Source organism: Tachypleus tridentatus, chromosome 8, assembly GCF_004210375.1.
Source record: "Tachypleus tridentatus isolate NWPU-2018 chromosome 8, ASM421037v1, whole genome shotgun sequence".
Lineage (NCBI taxonomy): Eukaryota > Metazoa > Arthropoda > Merostomata > Xiphosura > Limulidae > Tachypleus > Tachypleus tridentatus.
Window position 1 is genome coordinate 71213333 of NC_134832.1, and position 12145 is coordinate 71225477.

At 35.9% G+C, this 12145-nt stretch overlaps 1 protein-coding gene across 4 annotated transcripts in view; it reads left to right on the forward strand.

The window, feature by feature from the left end:
• LOC143222632 (FAD-dependent oxidoreductase domain-containing protein 2-like) overlaps nt 1-12145 on the forward strand; it is a 122333-nt gene that overhangs the window by 36379 nt on the left and 73809 nt on the right. For 2 of the 4 annotated variants that reach the window (XM_076449348.1, XM_076449350.1), the window contains 2 exons: nt 1387-1565; nt 7048-7482. In XM_076449348.1, coding sequence (XP_076305463.1) covers nt 7293-7482 — 190 coding nt within the window. In that variant the 5' untranslated portion in view covers nt 1387-1565; nt 7048-7292. The remainder of the gene's footprint in view (nt 1-1386; nt 1566-7047; nt 7483-12145) is intronic. The other 2 variants (XM_076449347.1, XM_076449346.1) reach the window with 1 other exon arrangement.

A 12145-nucleotide genomic window follows, 5' to 3' on the forward strand; every position in this document is an offset into this window, starting at 1 on the left:
ACAAAATGGACAATCTGCACTCTACCCACCAAGGGGAACTAAATTCCAGTCCTCCAATTAACTGCCGATAGGGAGGGCATGTATTGAATAACCACTTTTAACAAACTATCTATTTAGTCTTTGACCATAAAAACGTTTTATTACTGTTACCAAAATTTTTTTTCAATTGGATAGTATTTTTTAATAATAATAAATATTAATTTACTGTTTAATGATCTAAACCTTACCTTACGTTTATGCCAAAGTTTTTATTTTTCGTTAGACACAAGCTCCCATCTACCATTTCCTACACAATAATATGTCATTTATGAAAGCACCTACTCCACTACGTTAATTGTGTAAAATAAAAACTATATTAATCTTCAAATTGAAGGTATTGCTTCTATTTCCCAAGACAAGTAATAAAAACCCCTAATACATTTCTAAAACAATTGAAAGCTTAAGGTTACTCTCACTGAACTTTTCAAACAGTGCAATGCCCATATTACTGAAGCATCACCAGATAATGTCTTCAAAGGCCGTGACATAACATTTTTACATTTTAGTTATCGTTCCATAAATATCAAATTACCATTAATAAAAACTAATAAATCTAAAACCTTACAGCTAAAACGTTGTAGATATTTTTACAATTTTACAGTAGTGGTCAACATTTGATAACTAATGTTTGTTTTGTGCTATTGTGAACTCATACTCGAGACGTAGCATGAAGTTAGACACAACTTGTGAATAAACTTCCAATAAAAACAAAACAAAATTTAGAGCTGGTTGCACAAAGTTAATTATTTGTTACTTAAATGAGTATTTTTATAATTGGGTAGATAACAGAATGTTAGCGCCAAGTAAAAAGGAAAATGGGTAAATCCTTACGAAATCTGGTGTACTTTTCTGCTTAGTTTGCTTACGTGAAATCAAAGAAATATTTGCCGTTTTGTAAAGTTCAATGAGAGTAACCTTAAGCTTTCAATTGTTTTAGAAATGTATTAGGGGTTTTCATTACTTATCTTGGAAAATAGGAGCAATACCTTCAATTTGAAGATTAATCGTTTATTAGATGTCTCCACTACTGACCATAAGTAGTGTAAACTAAAGGTGTGTGTAGAATGAATGCATCTTCTTGTTTTCACTCACGCTTCACGTGCAGCTACCGTGTTTCTCCGATAATAAGACCTACCCATAAAATAAGACCTAGTGTGATTTTTGGGGATACTTTTAATATAAGCCCTACCCTTAAAATAAGCCCTAGTTAAGAGTGGCAGGAAGAGGAAAGAAATAAAAAAAATTAATTTATTAATTAGTTTAATAGTTAGTTAATTAGTTTGTTTAAGTATTAATCAGTTAGTTTAATAGTTTAGTAATAGTTTATTTTGATTACATTGAAAATAGAATGGTGAGAAATGAGCGTGGAAACTTTGTGAAGCCCGGGTTACAAGACATTGTGACTTGGGTGACAAACTCATGGAACAAAATTACAGACAACTGTATTGCCAACGGGTTACGAGCAGGCTACTTGGATAAGAAATTCTCATTCCGTGAAACCTCTATTGCTCAACATGAGAGAGTAGGTGCGAAAATTCTACAAGAAATTGAGTTAAGTGAAAACTCAGCAGGAATTTTAAAAACAGATGATTTGCAAGACATTCCAGAGGATGATGATATGATTGTTTTTGAATAAATTCCTGTTAATGAGTTTCTGAATGTTTTTCGTAATTTCTATTTATTTAGAGGTCTTATAATTTTTACTTTGTAACTTCATTTTTTAATATATCAAAATAAGACATCCCCCGAAAATAAGCCCTAGTAACATATTTTGGAGTGAAAATTAATATAAGCCCTGTCTTATTTTCGGAGAAACACGGTACTCACACTATTTGATCACGTTTCAGATAACCGAGGGCTTACGCGCGATTACAAATATAAAGCATGTACTGTAAATTCAGCAAACCGTTAAACAAAATGGTATTACCAACAGAACACTTCCACTCACTTATATCACAACATGGAAAATCACTTGTTCATTAATACAAAATTCAAGATACCGAGAAGAAAGAAATTTGTTTCTTTGAAGTTAAGCACAAAGCTAAACAATGGGCTATCTGTGCTCTGCCCACCACCGGTATCGAAACTCAGTTTCTAATGGTGTGAGTTTACAGACATATCGCTGTGCTAGTGGGGGGCGTGAAGGAACTAAGCATTTATTGGTAAAACATGGTAAAGGTGACAGAAATGATACCAGAAGACGAGAGATTAATTTACGATTATATATGTCTCTAGTCACTATCAACTAATATATATAATAATAAAAAAACATGTCTTTGGGTCTGTGTGTGTGTACGACCACCATATCTTCAAGAAGAATGAACCTAGAAACCTGAAATTTTGCACTCATACTAAGTGGGCCCTGAGGTTGTGCATGTGTATTATAACTTAGAAACATCTTTTTTAATAAGGCATGCTTGCAAAAAAAAACATAGAAAGAAGTGGATTCTCATATTACAAATAGAAATCATAGAGAAATACACATGCAAATGCGTTTGTTTGTTTTGAATTTCGCGCAAAGCTACTCGAGGGCTATCTGCGCTAGCCGTCCCTAATTTAGCAGTGTAAGACTTGAGGGAAGGCAGCTAGTCATCACCACCCACCGCCAATTCTTGGGCTACTCTTTTACCAAGGAATAGTGGTATTGACAATCACATTATAACGTCCCCACTGCTGAAAGGGCAAGCATGTTTGGTGCCACCAGAATTCGAACCCGCAACCCTCAGATTACGAGTCGTACGCCTTAACCCACCTGGCCATGCTGGACCAATGGGTGCGTGCCTTCGTGTCTGTGTATGTGTGTGCTCGCCAAAGCTTCAGAAAACAACAAATGATTTTTCGGTTTCTTTAGTTTATATATCTTTCATTTTACGCTTTCAGCACATAGACTCTTAACAACAACAATATTAAGTTATACTTTCATTGCTAAACAACATGATATAAAAGCCAGTTTGGCACGAATCATTGCCAAAACGCACTAGTTTTTCTATACATTAGAACAGTGGTTCTTAACATTGTTGAAGGTACTGAACCCCGGAAGTTTCGTACTTACATTTTCACTGAACCCTTCGTAATTGGAAAAATAAAATAAAACATAAGTAGATATTTTATTTGTGCACGAAATAAACCATGCATCAGTTGCTCACAATATCACTGTGTTCAAAGAACAAAACCAACAAAACATGAATTTCACACAAAAACAAAAACATAACTCAATGAATATTTACTGTAAATCAACGTGACTTTTGCTGTTGACTTTCAGAGACAAGTTCAGAAATGCGCGGCTAGTGCCACTCTCATATCATTTTCGCAACAAAGTCTGTTCCTTTTCTTTGTTTTTATGTCTACCATCCTCGAAAAGGATTGCTCGCAAAGATACGTTGTAACAAACGGTACGAGTATCTCAAGGGCTTTCTTAGCAATAAGAGGGTACGCTACGATTTGGTGACACCAAAACGTTGAGAGCGTTGTTGTTCTGAAAAGTTGCTGTTGAACCTACCTCTGCTGAAGTTCAATGATTTCGTCGAGGTATTCATCATTGACATCTGCTGTCGCAACACTAAACGTGAACGGCTGTCTCACCCATGCTGGATATGACTCTCTGGTGGGGAAGTATCCGTCGAGAGACTTTGCGAGTCATCTAAGTGCATGGCAATTGCTTGCTTTAGTTCCCTGAGCAGAGAAATGTCTCCGATTTCTTCGATCTTAGTTACACAGTCGTCCACCAGGGGAACGTTTGCGAAGTTATCATTCTCTGTTCGTCGTTTCCATGACGGTAGGGCCCGGCATAGTCAAGCGTGTTAAGGCGTGCGACTCGTAATCTAAGGGTCGCGGGTTTGCATCCCCGTCGCGCCAAGCATGCTCGCCCTTTCAGCCTTGGGGGGCTTTATAATGTTACGGTCAATCCCACTATTTGTTGGTAAAAGAGTAGCCCAAGAGTTGGCGGTGGGTGGTGATGACTAGCTGCCTTCTCTCTAGTCTTACACTGTTAAATTAGGGACGGCTAGCACAGATAGTCCTCGAGTAGCTTTATGCGAAATTCATAAAACAAACAAACAAACAAACATACCATAACGGTAGCTTTTTTTGAAAAGCCTTCAGGTTTTCTTCCGTTTCGATGATGTTGACTCCACTGCCCTGCATCTGTTGATTAAAATGATTGAGAGCATTTGAAGATATCGGCCATGTATGCCAAAATGAGAATAAAGTCAGACTTTTCGAAGCAATCTGCATGACAATGTTGGTGCTCTCGCAAAAACAGGGCTAATTCCACATGCATGGCAAAAATACGATTCAGCACCTTTCCCCGGGATAATCACCGAACGTTAGAATGGTACAGAAGTACCTCGAATTTAGAACCCATTTCATTACACAGCTCTTTGAAGATGCGGTGCTTCAGGGCACTATTTCGCACAAAGTTCACACATTCCATTACAATTTCTAATGCTTCTACCAGTTTTGAAAGCAAGGTTTTTGTTGCCAACGTATGTCTGTGCAGAACACAGTGCGTTACAATGATGTGTGATGCATCGGCTTTCACCAGCATGACTGGAGCTCCGTCCGAACAAACTGCAGAAACCATATCCCACAGAAGATCGTTGTCTCTGAAAAAGTCATCCACAAGTTTCTTCACGTCGGCTGCTTTAGTTGTTGTTGTAAGAGGCTTACAAAATAAAAAAATCTTTTATCTCGTCGTTTTCACATAGCGCACGAATACAACAAACTGGCTTACATTGGAAACGTCGGTGGTCTCATCGAGTTGGGGCCTGGCATGGCCAAGCGCGTAAGGCGTGCGACTCGTAATCCGAGGGTCGCGGGTTCGCGCCCGCGTCGCGCTAAACATGCTCGCCCTCCCAGCCGTAGGGGCGCATAATGTGACGGTCAATCCCACTATTCGTTGGTAAAAGAGTAGCCCAAGAGTTGGCGGTGGGTGGTGATGACTAGCTGCCTTCCCTCTAGTCTTACACTGCTAAATTAGGGACAGCTAGCACAGAATGCCCTCGAGTAGCTTTGTGCGAAATTCCAAAAACAAACAAACTCATCGAGTTGAAGACTGAATTTTGCTGGGCTTGAAATCAGATCTGCAACTACTTGAGCCAAGATGTCATCGCTCATGTCATCTATTCTGCTGCTGATGGTGTCATTTGAAAGAGGAATTTGGGATAACTTATTTTCAGCAGCTTTTCCCAGCATGATATTCGCCATTTTCAACGCAGCTGGTTTCACGTGTGCTTCACCAATAATGTGTGGTTTGCCCTGCTTTGCGATCAAATACACAACTTCGTACGATGCTGTGAGGATCGGTTTGTCGATGGGTACAAAGCCGAGAACAGGCAAAATAGCTTTTTCATCGAACCTGGCTCTCTTTACCTTGAATTCAGCAAGCGTTGTGTTCTTGTATTTCCCATCTCCATGCAGCTTTAGGGAGTGTTCTCTTAGTATTGCCGGTGCTAGACTAGAATTGCTCAATTTGGCATTGTAAATCATGCATTGAGGACGCTGACTCCCATCATGTTCCGTTGTACACGTGAATCCATATTGTACGTATTCGTCCGACCACTTTCTGTTTTTGCTCGACATAGTTAGTATGAAGGGATTGAAAGATTGGAGAAAAAATCACAAATGACGCACGATTACTACAGTCACAAGTCGACTGCTAAGCGCACAAAGTTCCCTGCAGCACAGATATTAAGGCCAAGTAATGTGACCTGATTAGCCGCAGCCAATGATGGCCAAGTGGAGCATGACGTCACGAATCATACGAGTGGGATGAACGGAACGGACACACACACAGTATTTGTGTCTTGATTTCCGTCGAACTCCTGAGACTAACTCACCGAACCTTTGGGATTCGATTGAACCCAGGTTAAGAACCACTGCATTAGAAGTTGATATATTATAATATTATTATTATGGACCGTGTCTGTATGTTATTTGTTTGAGAAAACAACCATTATTGTTTATTCTCAAGCACTGCAACAATAAAAAAGTGACAGATTCTAATAAAATGTGATAAAAATTTGTGATATTAAATATAAATATGAAATATGAAATATTTAACATAATGGTACCTTCTTAATTACTTTTCTATGCTTCTGGAAAATAAGAATGTATAGATATATTTTATTGTTTTTCAATGCTACAATAAGTTCAGAATACACACACTGACATCGTCGTCAAGAGTATATCAACCTAACATCCCGAGCGAAGCCAGGTAGTTTCGTTTGTAAGTAATGCATATTCATGTATTAAAACGTCCTTCTGCTCTGTTTTGATTTATTAATGTGTCAAACATACTAATATTCGAAAGATTCAAAACATGAGAAAATAAAGTTATCTGTGTAATTTAGGTAATTTAAAGCACATTTTAGTATCACGAAGATCAAATGCTTGTGGCTTAAGAGTACTGCTATCTCGCATATAAATGTCCATTTTGTAAGTATTATTTCTTCCAATTTTGAGCCAAAATTCGATCTAATGTTCGAAATGATGTCAATTCGTATACATGATAGGAAAAAACAACAACACATAACACAATTAACTTGAAAATAAGATTAATAGACAAGAGTAAATTTCTAGCATTTTTTTGTTTGCTAATCTTCTGAATTCATATCCCACTGTCTAAACATTTCAAACTGATTTAACAATCACTTTATATCAATTTGAGATTTCTTATATCTTAATCAAATATCTAATTTGGAAAAGCTAACTACTTAAATTCTCACAAGAGAGAATTCAATTGTATAACTTCTATGGTATAATCCAATAACATTTTGTGAATGAATGATTAGAGCTCACCGAATAGTAGTCACAAATATATCAAAAATATGCAGTTTTGCAATACCATTAAATTGACTTTTGTTCTTTGTAAACAAGATATCATATTATCATAAATATCTTAAGTTTCATTGTACAATGATAGACGTACAGAATCACCTGTTTAGTGAGAGTTTATGTTGTTTTAGAAGCAAGGATGGATTTTTAGTATTCCTCTTTTCTATCTTCTAGACTGTCTCAGACCTGTCAAAGAGTTTTAGTGTTTATGACAAGAAGATGTTTTGAGCTCCTATTCCTCCAGCTACTAAAACACTATTGTCCAAATACATGTGGGATCAGAAGCTTTTACTTACGAAGCGTCTGACAACGTAACCAGGAATTCTTTCTCAGGCCAGTGGACTTGTCGCACTCAAGCAAAAAACACTTCTCACTTCTGTAATCCTTACCTTATCGAAACTGACATCTTTCGTCAAGCCATGAAACGACTCACTACAGTTGTCATTGTATTCTTCGTTTATTCGTGCTTCAGTCTCCATGGTAACGTATCTCTCAGTCTTCCTAGAGAATATTGTATAATCGGTGCTGGACCTTCCGGTTTACAAATTGGTTATTTTTTCCATCAAGCACAACGAGACTACGTTATTTTTGAGAGAAGTGATATTGTAGGTAAGTTCCTCGTAAGAACTCATCTCATTTCTATGCCATTTAGGAATCATCTAAACAACATTTACATTACTAGAATATAACGTTGACAGATATTTGGCTGGTCTAAGAAATGTTTTCACCATTATATATAGAAAATATAATTGTAGTTTTTTATTGATTATTTTGCTTGTTTGCACAAGTTTTGAACAGATAATACATGAAGACACAGACCAGAAACTTTCATTAATACCTAAATACATAATATTGTTTCAATAAATCCCATAAACCATCTGTGCAAAAAACTTTTAACCTAAAGTTAAGGATAATAATAATGTAAAAACGTTTGATCAATTTTCCAAAATCATTTTGTAGTTATTGTTTTTGGGTTTTTTCGCATGTACTTGTGTTTAATTTGACTTTTGGTTTTCTAGCTTTACTGTTATCATAACTTAAAGTATTGTGTTCACCAAAATAATTTAAACTACTCTATACATGGTCCCCAGTAGGTCAGCGGTAACTTTAAATATATACAACGCTAAAACCTAGAGTTCAATTCCTCATGGTGGACGAAGTCTAGATAGCCTATTGTGTAGCTCTGTGTTAAAACAGGCAAACTTTACTACATGTTTTGTTAAAATTGATTTATGCTACTAGACTTCAAGTCAGACTGCAACTTGTAGTTACCTCGTAACTTAAATGAAAAATAAAAATTTACAGTGTCTACAATACTCGTCTAATGATAATCTGACAATAATTAATATGAATTTTTCATAACATAACTTAGATTGTTTTTAGATAAAAGAAACTCAAAGCACTTTTACGCACATTATGCACCCGTAAAATCAGAAACAAAACTATGTGTACAGTAGATTTCCTGATATACATTCCGAGTTAAATTTCCTTTTTTCTGCTAAATGCGTTTGTGTAACTTTGGTTTATGCCATCTTATTTTAATACTTACTAACAGATTTTTTAAAGAAAATTCGCACTAGTAATTTATATAAATTAATATTTAACTTTGTTTAAATGAAGTGTCTTCCGAGGCGTTCAATAAAACATTCCCTCACATAATGCCTTAAACAGGCTTGGGTGAAGTATGGGTTTACCTCGTTTTGTTTATGAAATTACATTTTCTCTTTTTCACCAAGGAAAGACTTTGTTTGAAAGACGCTTTTATATAATATCTTTTTCCTAATTTTCACCAAAACCTACCGACTCTGAAACGTTTTTTCTGTATAACTCTAAACGTAAAGAAAACACTTTCTTGAAACTCGGTAAAACGTATGTGGTGAATACTGTGTTACGCGTCTAAACCTAGGTCCTCCTCTCAACAACAACACAGAAGTAATCCCAAGTTTGCAAATTAATCTAAGCTTAAAAATGAACTTCTATGAAGCTAAAACTCAGTTAAACTCTAATCAACAAATTCATTGGTTCACAAACAACAAACACTTTTTTGTTCCTAGGTTAACGGAAACATAAAACATCAAACCGTAATTGAAAAGTAGATAAGTAACCGAGAATATATTTCTAAAGAGACATCAGTCAGTTATACCGAAGACATTAGACTGTATTCTGTTGAGTTCAAGGAAATTACAGTGTAAGATATTACTTGAAACTAAAGAACCGTGCTTGATTTTCCTTTAGCAGTAGAATCAAGGAAGAGATAAAAATACTTGTTTACTTCACTAAATTCTCTGCTCGGAAGGTAAATATTAAATGTTAAATAAATCTATCTCAACCAGTATACTACCATCAAAGAAGACTAGTACCTGAACTCAACCAAATGAGTGGAGATGAACTATCGTACATACACATTTAACTACAAGTGTCAAAACTGGGACGTTCTTACTTCACGCAGAGAGAAGTGGGGTATTCAAAGCAGAGTAAATACGAAACTTGAAGATTTTCCACAATACTTCTGTATTAAACTGTGTATTTGTTGCTATGGTACGTGATAATGTGACTCAAAATATATGCTACGATTTGTATATATACTCATTAGTTACTTGCAAAACAATTAAGGCTTTGTCATACGTGTACTTAATGTGTTTTGAGGAAGTAAAAATGCATTGGGTCATATTCACAACTAATGGGTATACTTATTTGTCATGGCTTTTTGCCATAAATTAGACCGTAAAAATATACTGATGAAATTGGCATCGACTAACAGGTTAAAGAAAACGTTTAGTTTACCTCATTATTTATCTTGTTACGTTATCAATGCTCTGTCTTGCCAACAAACGTTTCGCTGTTATTAGAGATTGTAATAAATGAGGTAAAATGCGAAATACCATTTTGTTATAGTCACTGATTCAGTAAACCAATAAAAAAATCTGTCCGAACTTTTGGACCACCTATGAAAATGTTAATTAAATTAAAAGTATATTTTATAAGATTCTTCATAAGAAGGTTTTTATTCGTTTGTTCGTAATCACGCTTCTGCTTAAGATAATTGTTTTCCTGTTTATTGGTAAGCAGTCTTCTACTTAAGATGATTGTCTTTCTTGGTTGTCGATAAGCAAACTTCTATTTAAGATGATTGTTTTCTTTGTTTGCTGGTAAGCACACTTCTGCTTAAGATGATTGTTTTATTTATTTCTTTGTGAGCACGCTTCTGGTTAAGGTGATTTTTTTTGTAAGCACTCTTGTGCTAAAGATGATTGTTTACTTTGTTAATTGGTAAACACAAAGCAACACAATGGGGTACCTGTGTTCTATTCACTACGGGTATCGAAACCTGGATTTTAGCGTTTTAATCCACCAAACCTACTGCTTGGCCACTGTTTGGAGACTGAATAAGATGAAAAGTGATCCATGTACGTTTTATTTTCTTATTTTTTATGTTTGTTTTAACATTTATGTTAAAAGATTTTAACAGCCATTGTTATTATAAATAATATTTTTTTAAATATATTGGATGACATAGCATAACAGTTCGTTTTTTACAAACTTGTGAACTATCAAAATTTACCTATAAAAACAAGAAATATGTGAACTCTCTAAAATATGACACTATTAATGCTTTTTTTTTTACATGAGTCTGCAACTGACAATAAATTAAAGTCTACGCTCTCCTACTTTTGTTTAGAAGAGATTAATCACAGTTAACTCGCTAGCTCTTCCAGCCGTGGGGCGTTATAATCAATTCCATTATTCGTTGGTAAAGAGTAGCCCAAAAGTTGGCGGTGGGTGGTGATAACAAGTTGCCTTCCCTCTAGTCTTACACTGCTAAATTAGGGACAACTAGCGAAAATAGCTTTCTTAAAGCTTTGGGCGAAATTCAAAACAAACCAAACACGCTTAAATGCATGTATATCACATATCAGGTTACAATACAGGTTGTCCCAGAAAATGTATACACACTTTGAATGATTATAAATACAATGTTTATTAAGATACATCTAGGTTTTGTAATCGAAGTTTAAGAAGACAAGTGTAGAATCTTTTGAGTTATCGCAGATGTTCGAACTGATGACCGTCCTGACCCAGACACTGCTGATAACGCGGATAGATGGAATTGCAAACTTCACGAATCGTTTCATTTGGTATTTGGGTGCATTCTCTTTCAATTGCTGCTCTCAGCTCATTGGCTGTTGCAGGTTCTGTTCTATAAACCTTATCTTTGACGTATCTCCATAAAAAAAAAAAGTTCAAAGGTGTGAGGTCTGTTGAACATGGGGGAAATCTTGTTTGGAAACTGTACGTCCTCTGCAGATTTTGCCAGGCACCGCTCACAAAATTCAACTCTCTGCTCAGGATCATCTTCATTGAGAGCGTGGATTAATGCTGGCCTAAAACTTTTCCAATGAACGCATTTCAACGTGCAGTGGACGCTCAATTTAAGGATTCCTGTCTCACGGGCAGTTTGCCGAACATATTTTCTTGGAGATCGGTGGAGATTTTCAACAGCTCTACTTTTCATGTGGGGCTGGCGGACCACTACGGTCTTCCAAAACGCCCTTTATGGACGTCTTGGACAGTTCCATTTGTTTCAAAGTTATCTCTGATGCGAGTAAAGGTGAGTCGCGTTGGTGGATCTGTTTGAAACTCCCTTCTAAACCGTCTTTGCACTTCAGCTACGTTCTCGTACTTCCAGCAACACTTTAAAATAAACTTCTTTTTCTCAAAGCTTAGTCTTGCTTCTTCAATTACTTCAAATCAGTTGCACCTGTAAAAAAAGAAAGTTTGAGTGAGTTATAATTATTCAAAGTGTGTATATATTTCTTGGGACACCCTGTATTCAGTTAACATCAAACATTAGAATTATTCGTCTTACATTCTTTAGTGCATTCTCTGAATATTACATTAGCATCGGATTTTTCTTTAGGCTGTTAATAATCGAGTATTGGGTTGGTCTCCACACAGCCAGAAAAACAAACTCAGACTTGAGCTTTGTCGCTACTAACGAAAGACTTCTACATCAACGTAATAGTGCAAAACTGTGTAGCGTTCAAGTCAGTAAAAACATGTTTATTACGTTTTGGTCCAGCCCTGACATATTTACTTAAAATTAATAATGTTCTTATGCTACTTAAAACGAGTAAAAATTTCACATTTTATAACAATGATACGCGATAATAAAGCAAACTTGTTGAGTAAATGTCAGCAAGCTTGAACTCCTACGTATGTTACATAATCACTTTGGAACTACACGATTGTGGACTTAATATGAATATATTCA